General features: G+C 41.2%; 3 protein-coding genes across 6 annotated transcripts; 2 read left to right on the top strand and 1 right to left on the bottom strand.

The window, feature by feature from the left end:
• The first annotated feature begins 2,849 nt into the window (after positions 1-2,849).
• Positions 2,850-16,832, top strand: LOC122612400 (embryonic polarity protein dorsal). 4 transcript variants are annotated; one of them, XM_043785985.1, is made up of 10 exons: positions 2,853-2,935; positions 3,774-3,843; positions 10,632-10,985; positions 11,068-11,246; positions 11,312-11,706; positions 11,769-11,847; positions 14,323-14,430; positions 15,416-15,478; positions 15,616-16,202; positions 16,311-16,832. In XM_043785985.1, exons 3-10 carry the CDS (start codon positions 10,651-10,653, stop codon positions 16,596-16,598), a joined length of 2,034 nt encoding a protein of 677 aa, XP_043641920.1. In that variant the 5' UTR covers positions 2,853-2,935; positions 3,774-3,843; positions 10,632-10,650; the 3' UTR covers positions 16,599-16,832. The 4 variants fall into 4 exon arrangements, with proteins under 4 accessions (XP_043641917.1, XP_043641920.1, XP_043641918.1 ...); XM_043785982.1 differs by lacking the exons at positions 15,416-15,478; positions 15,616-16,202; positions 16,311-16,832 and having other exon boundaries at positions 2,850-2,935; positions 11,769-14,461; XM_043785983.1 differs by lacking the exons at positions 2,853-2,935; positions 3,774-3,843; positions 15,416-15,478; positions 15,616-16,202; positions 16,311-16,832 and adding an exon at positions 5,178-5,402 and having other exon boundaries at positions 11,769-14,461.
• Positions 16,833-16,997: 165 nt separating this feature from the next.
• Positions 16,998-17,768, top strand: LOC122614757. Its single transcript, XM_043789405.1, has 4 exons — positions 16,998-17,126; positions 17,177-17,335; positions 17,393-17,557; positions 17,613-17,768. The coding sequence occupies exons 1-4, from the start codon at positions 17,064-17,066 to the stop codon at positions 17,766-17,768; spliced, it is 543 nt and encodes a 180-aa protein (XP_043645340.1). The 5' UTR covers positions 16,998-17,063.
• Positions 17,769-17,845: 77 nt separating this feature from the next.
• On the bottom strand, positions 17,846-19,717 carry LOC122614052. The gene is made up of 4 exons (XM_043788516.1): positions 19,457-19,717; positions 18,859-19,405; positions 18,334-18,800; positions 17,846-18,272 (listed from the first exon to the last, which is right to left on the bottom strand). The coding sequence occupies exons 1-4, from the start codon at positions 19,615-19,617 to the stop codon at positions 17,933-17,935; spliced, it is 1,515 nt and encodes a 504-aa protein (XP_043644451.1). The 5' UTR covers positions 19,618-19,717; the 3' UTR covers positions 17,846-17,932.
• Positions 19,718-19,920: the final 203 nt, after the last annotated feature.

Genomic DNA, 19,920 nt, shown 5'->3' on the forward strand with positions numbered 1-19,920 from the left:
TTAAACAACGCTACCTCAGTTTACAAAAGTTGAATCTTTAGCTTTTCTTGGTTTTTTCGCAACAAATACGTGGAATCGGACAAGGACATCAGGGGTTAACTGACGATTTGCACGCACCCTCGAATGGTTCTCAAGGACTTTCGGGTTGGCATACTGTGTCGAAATGCAATACTGTTCTTTAAATACCCCCTACTACATTATTTTATTTATTCAATAAACTAAATTACTGGAAAGCTTGGTACTTTTATTGTTTAAGTAGAAATATCAATGGATTTAGGAAATAGGAATTATGAGTTAAATAACATTTGAATCGAGGCAGATAAGTTGGATTAATCAAGAGTATTTAAATGAAGTATTTGCACAGATGACCTAGAGCTGAGCCTTTATCAATACATTTTTGATTCAAAATATATGTATTGTTTTTGAATATTGTTTTTAATTATTATTTACCAAGTTCTGTGATTCGGTCATGGCTCTTTTTAAGTCGTCGATTTGCTTATGCAAATCATTGAATGAAATACCGGACGAGCTGGCCGCCGCAACCTGTGCAAGGTCCTTGGGGCAGAGGCGTGGCACAATTCTAGCAAGTCAAAGTGACTCGCCGTGTACTACGTACATAGCTATGGGGGTAAATACCAACTTCACTGTCGCCTTCACATTGAATGGAACACCGACAACATTGTCGGGTTAGTTGCCCTACCGCTGTCAAGGACACGTGCCACAGGAAGTTCAAAGAGTTTAAGGCGAAAGTCCGACAACCGGAAAAATCAATAATGCCGTACATATGTATACACAGCGTACACATGCACATGAAAATGACTGCCTTAGCACGTGTCAGCTTATAAGGGGCAGGATCCATTAAAAATTACCTCGCGGCACTGGACGAATATCGCGTGATTTTCATGGAAAACCCGCTGCAATTGGTTGCTGGCTTCGAGGGTGTGGGAGCTTTTGCACCATTGTTTGATCGATGTCTGGACTCCATTAACCGGGTTGTTGTTCTACGTTCGTGCCATCAAGACATTGCGAGTTGACTTAGTCCCGCGATTCCCGCACCAATTCAACGGGTGGCGATGGCAATTCATGTGGAATTTCAATACTAACATTTGACATAATTCTTATTTATTCGTGCTTAGCTCATGTGCACTTATGTATGTATGTACATATGTATGTTTACCAGGCTGCACGACCTTCGTGCCCGTGTGGTTTTTGATAACGAATTACGATAATGGCGGAAAGTCCTTTTTTTTAGGTAGAGGTAGAATTGGGATGAACTTTTTAAGCATGTATATTTCGTGTTACGGACTATCCCATTAAAAAACAATGTTCTGCAAAACGAGTGTTAAAAGCGCATAATTCAAGACCTTTGTGTATAATATGTTTCAGTAAGTTTTTTTAATACACAAAAAAAATAACACAAATCCATATCTGTCATATTGTTAATGAACTTATAAACGTACGCATATTCCTTACTGATAATATTTCGTTTTCCAAAGAATGTGTCAAATACATTTTTTAGACATCATTTATTTTTAATAATTTGGTTTAATTACCGGGAAAACCCAAGCATATAAATCCTTATCAACTATCAGCAGTATTGACCCCAAATTCCGGCAAGGTGAATCAGCAATATTATCAAATTCCGCGGAACAAGACATCTTGAATGTCAGAGGTCCTCCGCCCGGAAAGCGAAAGCTGCTCCGGAATGCTGAGCACGAAGCAAGTGAGTCACGGCATTGAGACTCTGCCGGAGTGGAAATTAATGCCACAACAAATGCCGGCGCAGGATATTATCCTTTTCCAGGAATCGTACGCTGATTCAGGCCCCCAACCTCATGGGTGGAAGGGGGGTAAAAAAAGGATGGGTTGCAGCCACACACACAGATAGTAAGTGCTCCATGCCGTTTCATTCATAAAAGCTGAAAAAGCTTTTCGGAAGCGGTCGCTCGTGGAGATGAGTCATAAGTGCAAGACACTGAGACAAATAAGCTCGACTATGGCAGTTGGGTGTTCATATTTTTATAATTAATAAACCATTATTTAACTTTTTGTAAATTTATTTAACTTGAAGAAAGCAACAAGTAGTAGGCAGGCATTTGTGCCTAATTAATCAAAGCTTATACAAATTCTGAATAATGGGTTTTTATTAAATAGTACAAATTTTGTATTCGTCTTGGTGGATTTGGCCGAACTCTCCAAATAGTTACGTAAACTATTATTCATTTTTTCGGAATTCACTATTTAATCGAAATTAATATTAAACATTGAAACGTATAATTTATACTTTCTTCGAGTTCTGCTCCCTAGTGATCCCACTAAGAAGCTTCTATGAAAAGGTGATGCATCCTTCAATACAGTACCTGTTCTAGATTAGAGTGGTGACACATTTAAAAAACTCTATATAGAAACAATTGGTCTGCATACCGATAAAACGGTTTCAGTCAGATAATGCATTAGTATTTATATATGTACATATATTGTTTCGTCTTAATGGAATCGTCGCGTATTCTTCGAAACTCGGATTTGTGGAAGATGTAGACATCACTAAGCTGTAAGTCGCAAGTGGAAAACTTCGATCGTACGTGACTCAGCACAGGCTGATCTCGCACTCTTCGGATTGTTTCTCTTCGGAGCTTAAGTCGAGTCTGCGAAGAGCAGAGCTTGTGGCCGACGAGTGCCGACTTAACTCCGTTGAAAGCTCCGCGATCTGCAACTTTTGCGGTATTTTTCAGTGGCGCATACGTTATTAAAAGTTTGGCTCGTCCGTTTCTTGTTGGAGGGCAGTTTTTTCGGTTAGTGTTCAAATCGCGGGCGTCGAGATCGGTTGGTTGTGCGTGTGGTGCGGGGATTTTATCTCCACCTCCAATTGTGCCTTATTTACCTTTTTCGCTGTGCTTTAAGCTCCCGCTCTCTTCTGCTCTTCTAGAGTTCGAAGGCAGGTTGAAATACCAGTAGATAAAAAAAAACGTAAAAGAGTAAAAGAGCTGCATAAAAACGCATAAATTCAATTGAGCTCTAAGCAAGTTTCACTTGCTTTTTCGTATTACGAGTGACAAAAAAGAGACCAACAAATATAACGGAACAAAAAACGAAAAAAAAACTCGGGCGCACGTATTGATAATTTCGATTAAAACTGAACGCTTTACCGATTAGATTACACGGCACATCCACACATTAACCACAGACATCGCAAGAATCACCAAAGAAAATGGGTGCCCGAGCGCGATAACAAAATACCCTAAATTATAAAATAATAGTAATCGAATAAATCGAAAAACAAAAACAAAAGTAGTATTCAGTCGATGATCGCATAAGCATAAAGCCCGGAATTCCCTAGAAGAAATCGACGTCACGTCTCTCTCGCGCTCTTTGCCCACTCTCTCTTTCTTCGGTCTTCGATTTCTTAACTTTTCATTAGTTTCTGTTCGAACTGTTCTCCCCCATCCGTTGTTTTTGTTGTTATTATCGATATTATCGCACCCGCTTTGTGCGCGCGCAAAAGTTAAAAAGAATAAAATAAAAAGAATCAGAAAGAGAGAAAGTGAGAGAGAGAAGACAAATATTTTATATATAAAAAATAATAAATAAACCGGTTCCTGGCCGTGCGTGTGTGTGTGCGTGTTAACATTAACATGAAAAAAGCGCCATATTTCTCAACTATAAATAAATGGCTTATTTAGCTTTTGCATCTGACTAAGTTTCCAATTAAAACAATACAATTTAAACAAATAATGCAAATAAAAGTGTACTAATTGGTTCGTGTTGAATTTCAGGTGCTTGATTTACTTAACAAACCCAGTGATCAATGCATATAGCAAGTTTTCAGATCACTCCTTGACTTAGGTGAGTCCCCTTATAGAGCCTAGCTTTATTTATTGATTCTGAACTTTGATAGCACGGATCTATTAAGTGCGGTGGAAAATCCTAATGGCTGGGTTCTTCAAAAGGGTCTTGTTATTTGAGTTTGTAATGCACATACTTATGTACACAACTATTGCTTTTAACGTCGCAGAATATCTTTACAAAGAAATTCATCTTTTATTAAACAAAATATAACCTTCTTGAGTCATTGGGATATTATCGTTTCGAAAGAATGTTTACTGCAATAACGTTGTGATTTATCAACCATTATTCACACATTTAAGGTTAGATAAACCAAGACTTGGTCACTTTGCTGGATTAATATTTTTCAGTTGTAGTTGTTATACCCCTTACTCGTAGGGTAGAAGGGATACTAGAATTGTTGAAAAGTATCTAACAGGTAGATGGAAGCCGTTCCGACCATATAGAGTATATAATCTCTTGATCAGGATCACTAGCCGAGTCGATCTGGCCATAGTCGTCTGTCCGTTTGTCCGTATGAACGCCTCGATTTCCGGAACTGTAGAAGCTAGAATGTTGAAAATAAGCTTGTATGTAGATTCCAGTTAAAAACTTAAAAAAAAATGTTGATCTTGCCAATTTCTATCGGTATACCAAAAAATATTGGCATTGCCCCTTCTAATGCCTAAAACCCTGCCACGCCCACACTTGTGAAAAATTGTTAAATTGTTTTTAGTTTTATTATTTTCACAATTATTATTTTATCTGATTGTTTTGGATCAATGAAGAAAAATGAGAAAATTTCTCGTTCGCACTTCCTCTAGCTGAGTAACGGGTATCTGATAGTCGGGGAGTTCGACTATAGCGTTATTATTTGACTATGTAAATACATACGAGTATGTAAAAAATTTATGGAAAACTTAATTTAACGAGGCTAGGATTAGGGTTTTTATGTCAGTTCAACTTTGCTCAACGTTGCTCACAATTCCTGCATGACAATTGGTGGTATAGATTTCCCAAAAACTTATAGAACATCCTTTGCAGTGTAACCGCAGTTTTTGTTGAGTTTTTTGGGCTGCAATTACCCACCTGCGTATTAAATAATCTACGATGAATGCAAACGATAAACTTAAATAATACAACCGAAACACCTGTGTACATGGCAGCGCAGTCGCAGTGGCTTTTCGACGTCGCCATAAATGAAAGTTTCTTACGAGCACGTGGGTGGTGCGGGGCTGGCGGTCCGAGGGGGTGGGGCTCGTGGAAAAGCTTTTGCCCCTTGTATTTATTTATTTTTGCGGCCACTCAAATACGCCGGAGAGGTTTTCAATTGTTTCATTCTAAGATCGACTCGATGCGCCTTCGGTCGTGTAAGCGCAACATTCTGTTATTCTTATTTATACTTTTCAAATTTTCCTTGCGGTTCGATGTTATTTTTTAGTCGCAGCAAACTAGTCGATTGAAAGTCCAATTTTTTAAGAACAAGGTGCCGCTATTGTGCGTTTTGTGTTGGCCAAATCAAAAGAAAAGAGAAACCCAAGTTGTGATGAGTGTTCAGTGGTCCTTGGATTAACTCGCAGGTATTTATGAAAAGAGGCTTTTAGCTAATACGGTGTAATATCGAAAACTGCAGCCAAGCTAAATGCAAACCGGGTGCTGACTCATAATACCAGAGCAGAGACTGGTCTCGGGACCAAGGAAAAACAAAGCGCTAAAATCGCTGAATTCGTTTCCAGCAAGTCATCGGCGATTTACAAAGCTCGAGTCGAGATTTGTGTGCTAACAGAGATCTAAGGCCAAGTCAATAGATGATATTCCGTATATCCACTGGTAGTTTCCCCGTATGCTAAATCCGAGTCATGATTGATACGATCTGGCGCTGGGTAAGGCCCTCTATGCAAATCATCAATCAATAGGGATTCTATTTTAGGCGAATATTATTTAAACCACTCGATAAGAAAGCGTGACCGTTATAATTGGAGATACGGATAAGATATCTGCATTTTTGCCGGAAGTCACAAGTCACAAGAATAATAAATAAGCTGATAGCTTATTTAACAAACATATTTTTGCGTGGAATACAAGGATAAGGGACTACTTGTTTTCATGCATAACATAGCTTTTGGCAACTAGTTCCACCGATTTGTCAGCATATCGGTTATTTATTTTTATTTGAGCTGTAAATTGCTTGACGCCAACGATCGTTAAAAACCATTTGTCTGTCTGGAGTTCTTTTTTTTTTTTTTAGTTTTGCGGAACCCGTTCCACAGAGGAATTTTTGGCTGCTATTGATGCTTTGATGTTGATCTTAATCTTAATTTGTGGTGCTGGCGCCAAAAGAACTTTTTTCTGTGTGTCTTAGCTATTGGAAATTGCATAAAATTAGCATGTTAAATGATCGAAACGAAATGTTTTCGTTTTATTTTGTTTACTTGACTTTTTTATTTTTCGCCAAAAGTAGTTATCGCCGAACGAGTGGATTACGCTTGAGAGCAAAGACTTTTTGCTTCTGAAATCATCGTGTGGATTGTTCTGAGCAAATGAAGGGCAAAACGATCAGAAATTCCAATATAGCCCCCCTGCAACAACACTTAAACGAACTATCGATACAGACTCAGGTTATCGCCATTCAGTTGTATTTTTATATTCTAATCTTATTTTTGGTTATCTTTGAGTTTTTTTCGGATTTTCTACGTTCACATCTGAGCACTATCAGACTGAATACCGCCTGTCTGCAGGTTCTATCTGACGGGAATAGACGGTGGCAAATTTGTTTGATTGCAAGTGGTTCTAATCTCAACATACATAGCAGCGAATAAAACAAAACTTAATATGGGCGTCAACTCGTATTGCAATTAAATTGGTAGCAGATTTATTCTTTTTAACCTTTGAATGACATGTTCAATTGGTCAATCGACTGAAACTATGGGAATTTCCGGTACTCTGATTTGCTCAACCTACATATATGATTTAATTTTCAGGGTAACTGACCTATTCTTGTTCGATTCCCAACGTCCTCAATGAGAAAGTCACGTAGTTAGTGAATGATTTTAGCCAACAGTGGGTGGCACACGAGCAAATTCCTGGCATATCTTAGTATATATGTGTACATAGCATGAAATTTGTTTTGTGACTCATTGTGTTTCGTGGAAATTTGTGGTTTGTGGCCCAGTCAAAATCGAGATATTTTGTTTTCAAAAATCTCTTGGTACGAATATAATGCATCCATTCATTCTGGCAGAGGCATATGTACATATATCTTATATATCCTCTGCCCAGCATAGATCGTATAATTGGGTTTTACAAACTCATTAGAGAGCTTTCTGAACTGGCGCCAAGTGCTCAAGGCAGATTGAACGGTGACAAGTGGCGACTTTTCTTTCTTTTTTGCCGCGGAAATGAAACGGAAATGCCAATATATCCCAAAGCCTAAAACCATATGCCTACTCGATACAGCAAATGTACTTGAATAATTTGTTTATATTCACGGCAAAAACAAACAATCCGCTGTTGATGCAGTTTATGTTAATTTTCAGATACCTTTGCATCTTTCGCTTAGATTAGGCGCATTTAGTTCGATTCGGTTCTTTCCCTCAATGAAAGGTGACTCATTTTCGTTGGGGTCAGCACATTGTAAGGTGTGAATATTCGATAGAATACATAGATTATCCGTTATTGGTGTTTTCATATAAATGGCACGAATACATCACCCGGCAAATACAAGCATGAATTCTTAACATTGTAATACAAAGTAACAATTTTTTGTTAACATTAGAGTCAATTGCTTACAAATTAATAAAATTCGAGTCTAATTGTTTACACAATTGCCAGCAAAAGTTTATTGACATCGGACATTAACTCTGAATATCCATTTTCTTGCTACACGCCGCCAGCAAAGGAAGTCAACATTTTGTTCCCCAAAAATTGGGACAACTTGCTCGTCGAAAGAGAAAATTCCTTGCAAGCAAAGCAATAAATTCATGACAGATACAAATAAACGAGTACATACGTACATACGCGTGCTCGCAAGCCAAAAATGTTAAGAAAATACATTTTTAAAATATTAGTGAAAATAAAAATAGCAGAAAGCTCGACGACAAAACTTTTGCTAGGCAGGCGTGCATAAAGAATTCTGTGTTTCTTCTCAACAAAATTTTCTCTGTTCAGTGTTCAGACATTTGGCGAGAACTCAAGACGGTTTCCGCGTGTGTTTGATCGGTTCTTCAAAAACATTTCTCTAGGTAACACCTATAGATACGAGTATATAGGTGCCCAGTTTAATACAAAAGCTAGAAACACAAAGACGGATCATATAGTTAAAAAAACAACTCAACATTACAATTAATAAATAATAAAGCCTATTGAATACCCGAAAATTTTCTATTTTATCGTGTGGTGAACTCTTCGCATCAAAGTTTGGCCGTGATAACTGAAAGGTGATCAATCGCTCAATTCTCATAAATTAAATAAAGATAAATACGTATGTGTAATATATACATGAACCGAATTGCATATGTATTACATTTGTTGGCTGTTGGCCAACTAGCTTTTCATATTCACCGAAACTTAAATTATTTTATGACGTAATTCTTCCCCAATATTTTGTGCACGCTGATTGGTTTTTGTCCTCACCAATTGGTTTTCAAGCCAAACCAAATTTCTTTAAAATAATGGAGAAATATCAGCACGTGGGAAAAGTCTTTTGATTTATTATATGTCGGTAGCTATTAAGGTTACCGTTCTGCTGGGTCCATTGATTTTTTTCGTCTTTAATTTAATGCTGATCATTGTCCCATTAGACTTGATTTATAAGGGAAATATTTCTAGTTGACGCACAAAAAGCGTTTGGCAGCTGCGAAACTTATCGGAAAACCGAATGCCTCTAGAAATAAAACAGATGTGTATGGTATACATTTATATTTTGATAACTCAAAACAAATGGAAAGTATGTCTTAAAGAAATTTTCCTGAAAAACTTATATTACTTAAAAGGCTACAAGTAACACATACATATATGAGGACACAATCACCGCCACGACTATGTTTTTCTTTTGTATGCATATAAGATTAAAGATTAAACTTCTAATGAGTCTATTATTTTCGACTTGATGACGATGTGGCTTATGGAAGATAAACGCAATTTGTTGTATGTCATCAATTTAAAAACAGCCTAGGTCCTCAAATTTTTTTAAAATATTTTTTCCTGTAAGGTATAGCATTTTCCTCACTTTGCGTATATCAACAGAATTGGCACACGTTTCCTGGCTTCCTCTTTTTTTACCCCGACAAATCAGCTAAGTTTGGTTCGGACCAATGCATGGGCATTAGTTTTTTTTAGCCATTGACGTCTTTGGCCCACGGCAGACCAATGTCTAGACACGATCAGAGAAGCTACTCTGAGGTCACATAGCCACTTAGTCTTCATACTCATGTATATCTAGTAGATCTTAGTGCGTATTGGGATGATCGGCAACCGAGTCGTTGACAATGCTCTGCGCCATCATTGATAATATAAAATGTTTTGTTTGAATTGCTCCAATCTCGCGAAAAATAAAACAAACCACAACGCTATCCCAGCTCCGGGGAGGCCAGTCTGCGAGGCGATCTATGTATATGTATGTACATGGGGCTCCTATATATACCACCTGATATATGGGAGGCAGAGTTTTTGTCGCTTTGTGGCCGCGTTACGCAAAATGTTATTTTTAAACAAGGCGTCCGGAGCTTTAGCCGGACTACACCGGACCAGACCGGGGCCGGACCCGGCGAAAAGGAAAAAAAACAGATCGAAAAACGCACCCACTGCAAATGCATCAGATGCCGATGCAAATTATGAAAATATACAATTTTCCTAATTCTAATGACCCCTAAAAAGTGTAATTAATGCTGTCTATCGCACAAAGATCGACCACCCACGCAGAAATTTGGGGTCTGCGGGAGAGTTTTCCACCTTTTCCGTTTTCTGCCAGACGTGTTACGGTTCGGTTCGTCATAGCCAGTGGTCAGGAGAATCTTTCTTATATAGCAGATCGTTGCACGAGTCTTCGAGGCTTTATTTTCGATCAGCGTCGTCATCGTTTGGCGTGTCTGGGGGCCTTCGATTTGCTTGCCAAGGAATTGTGTCTCGTTTGCCATTGGCCGTAACATGAAATCAGATGGACGAAAATTTAACAATAGATACTATTCTGGCGCATTATAGCAACGCTAAAGCAATATGCATTAAGAAGAACAAATATTCCCAAAATTTCATCCGCAACAATTGCAATCAAAATATTGTTTGTTTCTGAAATGAACAGTTTGGTTGATCCTATAAGAAATTTGTATTGTGTGAGATCTTGGAATTGAATGCACATGTTTCTATGTAAACTTTTCTTGTTTTGTAAAAACTAAGGAAGACTATAGGCTTTAAAGTTATATTTCATAATTACAAACTAGAGAGAAAGCTATTTTTGAATTCATCGACAACCAGATACCCGTTACTTAGCTAGCCAACTAATAAAACAAATCAAACCGTTTTGAGCATATCGATAGAAATAAAAAACACAAATGATAAATAAAACAAATAAAATAAAAACACTTTTTAAGGTCTGAACGTTAAAATGTACAGTTCCCGAGAACTTGACTTTCATACGGACGGACATGGCTAGTTCGATTTGGCAAGTGATCCTAATCAAGAGCTACATATTACACTTTGCAATCTAGTATACCCTTTCACTCCATAAGTAAGGGGTATACAAAAATATGTATAAATATTTATGTATTTATATTTGGAAGCTCTTCTTAATGTATGTTACTTTTATTTAATTTCAGTTAATATCTTGGCCACGTAATGTTTCCCAACCAGAACAATGGAGCCGCTCCTGGGCAGCTTCCAGCGGCGGACGGCCAACAGAGCCTCAACTACAACGGACTGCCCGCCCAGCAGCAGCAGCAACTGTCACAGTCCACGAAAAATGTGCGGAAGAAACCCTACGTAAAGATCACTGAGCAACCGGCGGGAAAGGCTCTGCGGTTCCGCTACGAATGCGAGGGCCGCTCGGCGGGATCCATTCCGGGCGTGAACTCTACGCCGGAGAACAAGACCTATCCGACCATCGAGATTGTGGGCTACAAGGGACGCGCCGTGGTTGTCGTCTCCTGTGTCACCAAGGACACGCCATATCGGTGAGTCGGATATATAAAAAGCCCCAAACAAATTGCACTAGAACACTTTAATGTATGGTATTCAAAACACCTTTCATTTCAGTCCCCATCCCCACAATTTGGTTGGCAAGGAGGGCTGCAAGAAGGGCGTCTGCACACTAGAGATTAATAGTGAGACAATGCGAGCAGTGTTTAGCAATTTGGGTATCCAGTGTGTCAAAAAGAAGGACATCGAGGCGGCGCTCAAGGCGCGCGAGGAGATCCGTGTGGATCCGTTTAAGAGTAAGTCTTGCTAAGCAAAAATGATTTGGTCTTTAGGACTCACAATTCCCATTTGCTACCTTCAGCTGGCTTTTCGCATCGTTTCCAGCCCTCGAGCATTGATCTGAACTCGGTGCGATTGTGCTTTCAAGTATTCATGGAGAGCGAGCAGAAGGGTCGATTCACCTCGCCACTGCCGCCGGTGGTTTCCGAGCCCATCTTCGATAAGAAGGCCATGTCCGACCTTGTCATCTGCCGGTTGTGCAGCTGCTCGGCCACTGTCCTTGGCAATACCCAGATCATCCTGCTCTGCGAGAAGGTGGCCAAGGAGGACATTGCCGTGCGATTCTTCGAGGAGAAGAATGGCCAGAGTGTTTGGGAGGCCTTTGGTGACTTTCAGCACACCGATGTCCACAAGCAGACTGCCATTACCTTTAAGACGCCGCGCTATCATACCCTGGAAATCACAGAGCCCGCCAAGGTGAGGAAATGACAATCAAGAACGGTTCAGAGCAGCACTTAAAATATAATATGTTTCATTAGGTCTTTATCCAACTGCGTCGTCCTTCGGATGGAGTTACCAGCGAGGCACTGCCCTTCGAGTACGTGCCAATGGACTCAGGTAAACATACATTCTGGAATCTTCATCGGCACCTCAAGCGGAAGCCCGACGAAGATCTCTTTCAGCAGATCCTCAGGTTGGACGCCAGACGGGAAGTGCAGGCGCCAACGATTGAGGTTATCGATTTGGATACACCGAAAATAGAGGTCCAACGTGAGATACCTTTGGAAATTAACTTTAATCAAGAGGTATCTCAGCAATCGGAGCCACCTCTCGAACAAGAGCATTCAGTGCAGTCAGTGCAGCAGGAGCAATATACACAAGAGCAATCATGTCAGCAGGAGCAATATTTACAGCAACAACAACAGGAGCAATCTTTTCAGCTGGAGGAACCGATGGAGCTGGATCAGGAACTACCAGAGCAGCAATCTTTCGATCAGGCTTCAGATAATTTGCCCGATCACACCTCTGATCATATTCCCGAGGACATGGAGGCGGCGGATGTTCAGGCAGAGGCCGAGGCCCATCGCCTGCGATCCGAGCAGGAAAAAGAGATCGACACGATAATCGATGAGAAGGTACGGGAACTGGAGAAACTGGATTTGGGTCAGCATTTGGAGCCACGTCCCTTGACGGCCAACGATAAGATCACCGAGTGGATGAAGTCCAGCGAGATTGAACAGCAAGTCCATGAACCCAGTCCCACTGCTGAGGCAGATGTTTTGGACTCGGCCCTTGAGATATCGAAGAGCGATAAGACCCTTGACGAACTCCTTGAGACCGTGGCTGAACTGGATGAGATATACACGGACTTCAAAGTTCAGCGGGATACGTACAAGAATACCATACAAAATGAGTTGGCTGGATTTGAGGGTCGGGCTCCGCTGCAGGTGGAGGACAGCTTCGATGACGCTGCTACCTACACAAGCTTGCAGATTGCCTTCAAGAATCCCGTCCTCATACCCATGGATGACATAATGCCTCCAACTCCCCCCATGTCGCAATGCGCCCCCGAAGATGCCCAGCAGCATTACGATCCCGTTGAGGTGAACTCACAGGCCCGTAAGCCGGAGACTCCATTGCGACCAGTTCCCCCAGTCCCGCCGGCAATTCTTACAGTTCCATTTCCTCCAGAAGAGGAGAAATTGCCGCCATTGCCACCGAAAAGAATTCGCAAGCAGGACAGCAATGCCGAGAATCGTTCAATCGAGGCTAATACGGTTCAGACCAGGCCATCTGCAGGAGAGTCTCCGCTAAACAAAAGACTCCCTCCCGCTCCAAGGAACCCGAACTTCAATACTCTGCCCAGACAGAAGAAACCGGGATTCTTTTCGAAACTTTTTTCGCGTCGCAAGAGCAAACCAGATCTGGGGCAGGAGAACAGTTCGCTAATGGATTCCAAAGCAACTAGCAGGGAGCCGAGTATAGGTCACTTTAACATGCAGGACCCGATGAGGGCATCTCTGCGCTCCTCCAAGTCAGCAGCCCCGTTCATCTCGAGTCCAGCGCCTGCAAAATCCAGTCCTGTCAAGGCCAAGAAACCAGGATCAAAGCTGGCCAAGCCAGTGGGCAGAAGTGTGAGCAGTGTTTCCGGAAAGAGACCCACATACCTAAATGCTGATGTGGTGCACATACCGCTGAAAGGTGACAGTGCCAATAGTTTGCCTCAGCAGCAGCGAACAGCAGGCTACTCCCAATCCAGCACCGTTTCGGTGGGAGCAGGATTGGATAGACGCACTGCCTCTGCCCTACAGCTGGCGGACATACCAATTACCGAGGGCGGAATGGAACTTGTTGCCATTGCCGATCGACAAAGTCTGCATAACTTGGTCAGCTCCATCGAAGCCCACTTCAATGTCCAGCTGGACCCCAACATCGACCTAACCGAGGCCGAGCACTTTGCCCTGTACACGAGTATTCCGCCACTTGCGGCGGCCAGTGAATTTGATGAGACCTCCGCCTACTATGCTCCCGTGGATGCTGGCGAGATCCTAACGCCGGATGAGGTGGCCAAGCGACTGGCTGCTGCAAATGGCCTCTAGATTTGTTGATTTGTTGTTTATATTCTCTATAGGCAAACGAACCGAGGAAAATCCTCTAACGAAACCCAATAACGAAGCACGTCGGCTTCAAGCCAGTGGAAATTGTATTGTATTTCTCGGAATATTGTATTTCCATAAACTCTGGCACCACAAATTGTCCACTTGTTGTAAGGCCGGCTGGAGCGTAATGTCTTCAGAACCTTTATGAATTTGTATTTGTTGTATAATTGAAAATTGTGCTAAAAGTATCCCCAAATAATTTGTAAGTGATACCAGGCAAAAGACCCCAGAGAAATGGGTCAAACCCAATAATTTGTTTGTTGTCCAGGTGGCCCATTTAAAAGGGGCCAACCTAACTATTGTATTTAAGCGAAATCACTCAATTTTCAGAGTAGTGTAAGATTTTCCAATGGAATCGACTATATTGTTTAAATTGAAACGGAAAACTCGATCACATGTACCTACAACACGGTGTGTATATTTTGTCTTATAGATCCAGCGCACTTGAGGCGGAAACGTCAGAAGACTGGCGGTGATCCCATGCACCTGCTGCTCCAGCAGCAGCAGAAACAGCAGTTGCAGAATGACCACCAGGATGGCAGTAAGTTGACTGTTGAGATTTTTCCTAAACTGGTGTCGGTCTTCTCTATCCTCTATTGTGTCTGTCGCTACTTTGAGTCGACTCTCTCCCATGCGTTCCATTTGGATCCACTTGGGTATATACTTTGTTTTGAGATGCTAGTCATCCAACTGAATCCTACCTAGTCAAATCATCAAATCGTCATATATTTGATGTTTTTTCGGTATACCAAAGACTACTTAACAAATCATCGCCTCAGATGACGTATTACTCGAATAGACTCTTAGAAACTATTGGAAAGCACTCAATCAATGCACAAGTCCACTCACCTAAAACACCACGAGATCTACGTAAAGGGAAGAATGTCCCCGCTATATTTATATATTGATTTACACGAATAGTCGAATTATAGTCAAGAAAGAGAAATTGATTTGAAATCAATATGAAATTTTTGTCGCTTTTCTACTCGTTTACATGCGAAGAATATTTGATATTTTTATATACGGAAAATTACAAGTTTGGTAAAAATATTTTGTATAAAATATTGTAGCTTAATAAAACAGAAAAAAACAAAATTTATAAATAAAAAAAGGTTTTTTTTTATTAAAAAGGAACTGTTTAAAGGTTGAAGTAAGTTTTGCTCTAGGATTTCTTACTTCGAAGAAGTGTTTACAGTTCTGAGTAAGTTTTTTCAAAATTCGAAACAGTTTATTTCGGTTTTTTGGCTTTTTTATTTTACTTTAAAAATTGATATGCATGACTCGTATTATTTTGATCATTTAGTTTTTGGCAATGACAGCTAGTTTTTAATATTGCCCAGGCAGAGTTTTAGATTTGTATGCCGCACTAACGATTCTGAAAACTATTTGTTTTTTGAGATTGCCTCCTGTATTGGTCTTTTTTCTGTTTGCATGTACTGTTTATTGTTTGTTTTACTTGTACTGTTCGATTTGAACTTTATTTTTGATCTGCTATTTGTTAACTTTGATTGCTTGTTTTATTGTAGGACAAACTAACATGAATTGCTGGAATACACAAAACATACCGCCCATTAAAACGGAACCAAGAGGTGAGTTCAGTGCAATAAAACTTAAAAACCGTAGTTCCAACGTCAATGAACATAATATCCCCTACTTGTACCTCGTAAATGCGGTTTCGTCTGTTTAATATGCAAGTATATTAACTACGGCTCGCTTCGTCTTGTAGATACCTCGCCACAGCCCTTTGGGCTCACCTATCGAGCGCCTCCTGAGCTCACCCCCTCGCCCCAGCCGCTGTCGCCATCGAGCAACTACAACCACAACAGTACGCCCTCGCCCTACAACATAACCTCCGCGGGGACGCCCACCAATGGGCAGCAGCAACTGATGTCGCCCAACCACCCACAGCAGCAACAGCAGCCACAACAGCAACAACAACAACAGCAATATGGAGCAACTGATCTGGGGAGCAACTACAATCCGTTTGCCCAGCAGGTCCTTGCCCAGCAGCAGCAGCATCAGCACCAACAGCAACACCAACAGCAGCAGCAGCAGCAACAGCAACAGCAACAATCCTTGCAATTTCATGCCAATCCCTTTGGCAATCCCGGGGGCAACGGCTGGGAAAGTAAATTCTCGGCGGCAGCTGTTGCAGCAGCGGCAGCAAGTGCGACAGGAGCAGCACCTGCCAATGGCAACAGCAATAATCTCAGCAATCTCAACAATCCCTTCACCATGCACAACCTGTTGACATCGGGCGGAGGTCCTGGCAACGGCAACAATCTGCACTGGAACTTGACCACAAATCATCTGGTGGGTTAAGCAAGATATCTCCTTTGAAATACTTAGAACTTAAATATGCATATATTGAATTGCTTGCGGAAAAGGCTATTTCTAAACCTCAAACCTGTCATCTTACAGCACAATCAGCATACGCTCCATCAGCAGCAGCAGCTTCAGCAGCAGCAGCAGCAACAGCAGTACGACAACAATGCGCCCAGCAACAACAATCCCAACAACGGCAATGCCAACCTTAATAACAATAATAATAACACCGCTGGCAACCAAGCGGATAATAATGGGCCAACGCTCAGCAATCTGCTCAGCTTCGATAGCGGGCAATTGGTGCACATAAACTCAGAGGATCAGCAGATGCTGCGCCTCAACTCGGAAGATCTGCAGATATCAAACCTTTCCATATCCACGTAATACCTTCTTAAAAACGAATCCAGTGCAAACAGAGCAAAACGGGGAAGGCAGTAGGATGATGATATGCTGTAGAATGTGTTGTAGAATTAAACTCAACCGACCTGGTCGTCGTCTGAATGATTGTCTAGTGCTGTAATAACTAGTCTTAAGGCGAAATGTAATGTGTTTTTGTAGGAAGTAAGGTTTTTTAAATATGAATAAATTAATCGTTTTAGCAGAAAGTAAAACAATAAATATCTTATTGGATATTAATCTTGGTTGGCAAAAACAATACTGTTATAAATATTTACATTAATCAGCGAATTTATTTAAATCTGTTGGTAATGATGCCATGCATAAAATTGAATTTTAATTAGCCCTAGAAATAATGAGTAGTTAATGGCTTTTAGCAAAGTAGTCTGATTGTAGTCAGTCCTATTTAAAACTCGTATCAACGCTGTTGTTAAATCGGAATTATAAGCTAATATGACCTTACAGTATACTGTGGTATCAGGTGTGATATTTCTGATGTTTTATAAAATGCATTTGGTAAGTACGATTTATAATGCAAATGCTTCCCTAATTGTATTGTTTTTAAGCTGGAAAGTCGTCGTATCGAGTTTACCAATATAAAATGTACTTCTGCGGACGAAAAGTTTTGTGATTTTGAATATTGCTTTCTGAAAGCTGCGAATCGCACTTACAAATACTTATCACTCAAGGTCCGGCTCCATAAGATACCAATACATCAATTTACGGTGCGAGATGAACATTGTTGTATCTACAGCTTTTTAATAAACTAGTATTACTTTTAGGTGAATCTGGCATTACGCAAGCGATCAAATGGTCTAATGCCCATTAACCAAAATGTTACTTTTGACGGTTGTAAGATGGTAGCAGATACCGGAAATAGCATGATTTCATTTCTCTTTTCCTTGTTTAAGCCCTACTCAAACATCAACCATCCCTGTCCCTATAATGTAAGCTTGTTCATATCTAATGTTGATCATTTACCATTTCCGAGATATTCTCCAGCATGACCTTATTGTGGATAAGCTGCCCACCCAATTTATACACCAACAGTTTACCAAATATGTTCCGTTTCCGGAAGGCGATTATGTATTCAATAGCAACTGGATTGAAAATGGCACACATCGAGCCACTGTTAGGGTCCACTTCTCGTTTACGTAATGTAATAAAATAAATGCTATAAATTTTGGTTTCAATTTTTTATTTATTTCGTATCTAGAACAATACAGTCAACAATGATTTAAAAACTGTATAAATCATAAAGAAAAATATGGAAAATCCAAAACAAAAAATACTAACTATAAGCAACGAATTAAAAATAACTTTTAGGTGAATTTATCTTGTTCTTGACCTTTATCGACCTCCTCCAGATCTTTAAAACCATCTACTTCGTCCAACTCATGTTGCGAGCCCCGTAAAAAAAAACCCTTCAGCCTGCTTACCGCCCCTGGAAGCGAAGGTCCAGGTGGCGGAGTACCGGGTAGCATGTAGTGGGCTACGAAGTGCAGCATGCGATAGGTGGCATGCTGATAGGCCTGGCTTTGGGCGAAGCACTGGCGAATCCTTTGCCCCAAAGTGGCAGCCAAGCAATTCTGGAGGGTGACCAGCTGCTCCTCCTTCTCCTTAATTGCTTGCTCAAGCTTCAACGTTTGCTCAAGCAGTTTGCTAATGGATTCGATTGTTAGGTCATTACGGAGTGTCATTCGGATGTATGGGTTCCCCTCACCTGAACTGCTCCTCAGATCCCCGCTTGAGATCCTGCAGTTTGGCCACGTTTTCGCGTAACTGGTCAATGAAGTCACGCTTAATGGTCAGATCGATTCGGAGCAGATCCAATTGGCGGACCAGTTCATCCTGGGCGGATTGGCTCGCCTGGTACTCGCGTTGCAAACGGGTCAACTGCTCAAGATCCTCCCGCTGTTGGCAATGCACCTGGAAGAGTTCGCTCTTCAGGTGCTGCTGCATTTCCTGGAGATTCTCAATGTCCCGGTCCTTGGTTGCCAGCTCTTCGGCAAGCTTCTCCTTTTCGGTTCTGATCTGCACTAGCACTACACTGAGTTCTTCGTAAGACAGTTTCGTTTGAGCATTTTCGCGATAGGACTGCCTTAGCTGATCATTCAAGGTTTCGTTGCGACGTTTCTCCACGGAAAAGAGGGAATTGTAGACGTGCAATTGGTTGCGGTTTTTAACGAACTGAAGGATCACGGGTTTAGTATAGGGATTTACAAATAGGAAACGTTAATTATCATACACTTTTTTTGTAGTCCTCCACCTGATCGGTAAGATGACGGACCTCTTCTCGCCTCCTGCGCCAAGCGTGCAGCATAATGGTGTTAAAGATTCTCAGGCTGGCCCCTCGGGCATCCTGATCTGGACCAACCACAAAGCTCATCTGTCCTTCCACTAGGGCATTGTCCTGCAGCACCAACCGGGCCATCTTGGCCTCCAACCCCGAGTCACCATCCACTTCCTGCGACTTCGGCTGAACAGATTTCCTGGGCGATCCCACATGGGCCACCAACTGATAGTTGCCCGTGCGACGCGCCTCTTTGAAATCCATTTGGGAAAGCGATTTGCGCACCCGAAAATTGATCAAAGTCGAGGTCTGCTGACGCTTGAGGGTCAAGTAGGGGGTCAAGGAGGTGGGCTCTCGGAGCAGACTGGCCTTTGGCATAACCGAATAGTTGGATTGGCCAGAACTAGACACTGTGGTGGTCAAGGAGTTGTCCGAGGAAGAGGGTGTCAGTAGCACCGCATCGGGTATTTTTTGCAACTGTTGCTTGCTTTTATCTGCTAGGCTAAAAGGGGTTTACACCAAAAAGACGTAAGTCATAAATTTGTTAACTTACGTATTCTCCTTTTTCAAGTTCCGCTGTCCCAAAATGGGGCGCTTCTTTGCCTGTCCAGAAAGAAGAGATTTGGAGTAAACGGTTCTGGGCGACCCCTTCTGAGGGATTCTGGTCAAACCAGCCTGTTTGCCTTGGCGAATTCGTGGACTTTTCGGCAACATACTGAATAAAAATAATTTTTAAACTTGATAGCAAACAATGAAGCTGACAAGAACTTTTGTATATTGCTCAAGACGAACAGAAATCAATAAGGAAACTGAGTTTAAGCTATAGAAGCACACGAAGCTTCCAATGAAGTCAAGGGAGGTGCCTACTTAAAGTGGTTTTTATAGGTTTCGCCTTAAACAAAAGTTTTACGGGACTGCTTAAAATAATATAATGTCAAAATAACAAATTTCTGTATTTTCACAATATATATATTATATTTCATTAAGAATTAAGCAATTTTTTGTAAGATACTACTT

This window comes from Drosophila teissieri, chromosome 2R, assembly GCF_016746235.2.
Source record: "Drosophila teissieri strain GT53w chromosome 2R, Prin_Dtei_1.1, whole genome shotgun sequence".
NCBI classification, from domain to species: domain Eukaryota; kingdom Metazoa; phylum Arthropoda; class Insecta; order Diptera; family Drosophilidae; genus Drosophila; species Drosophila teissieri.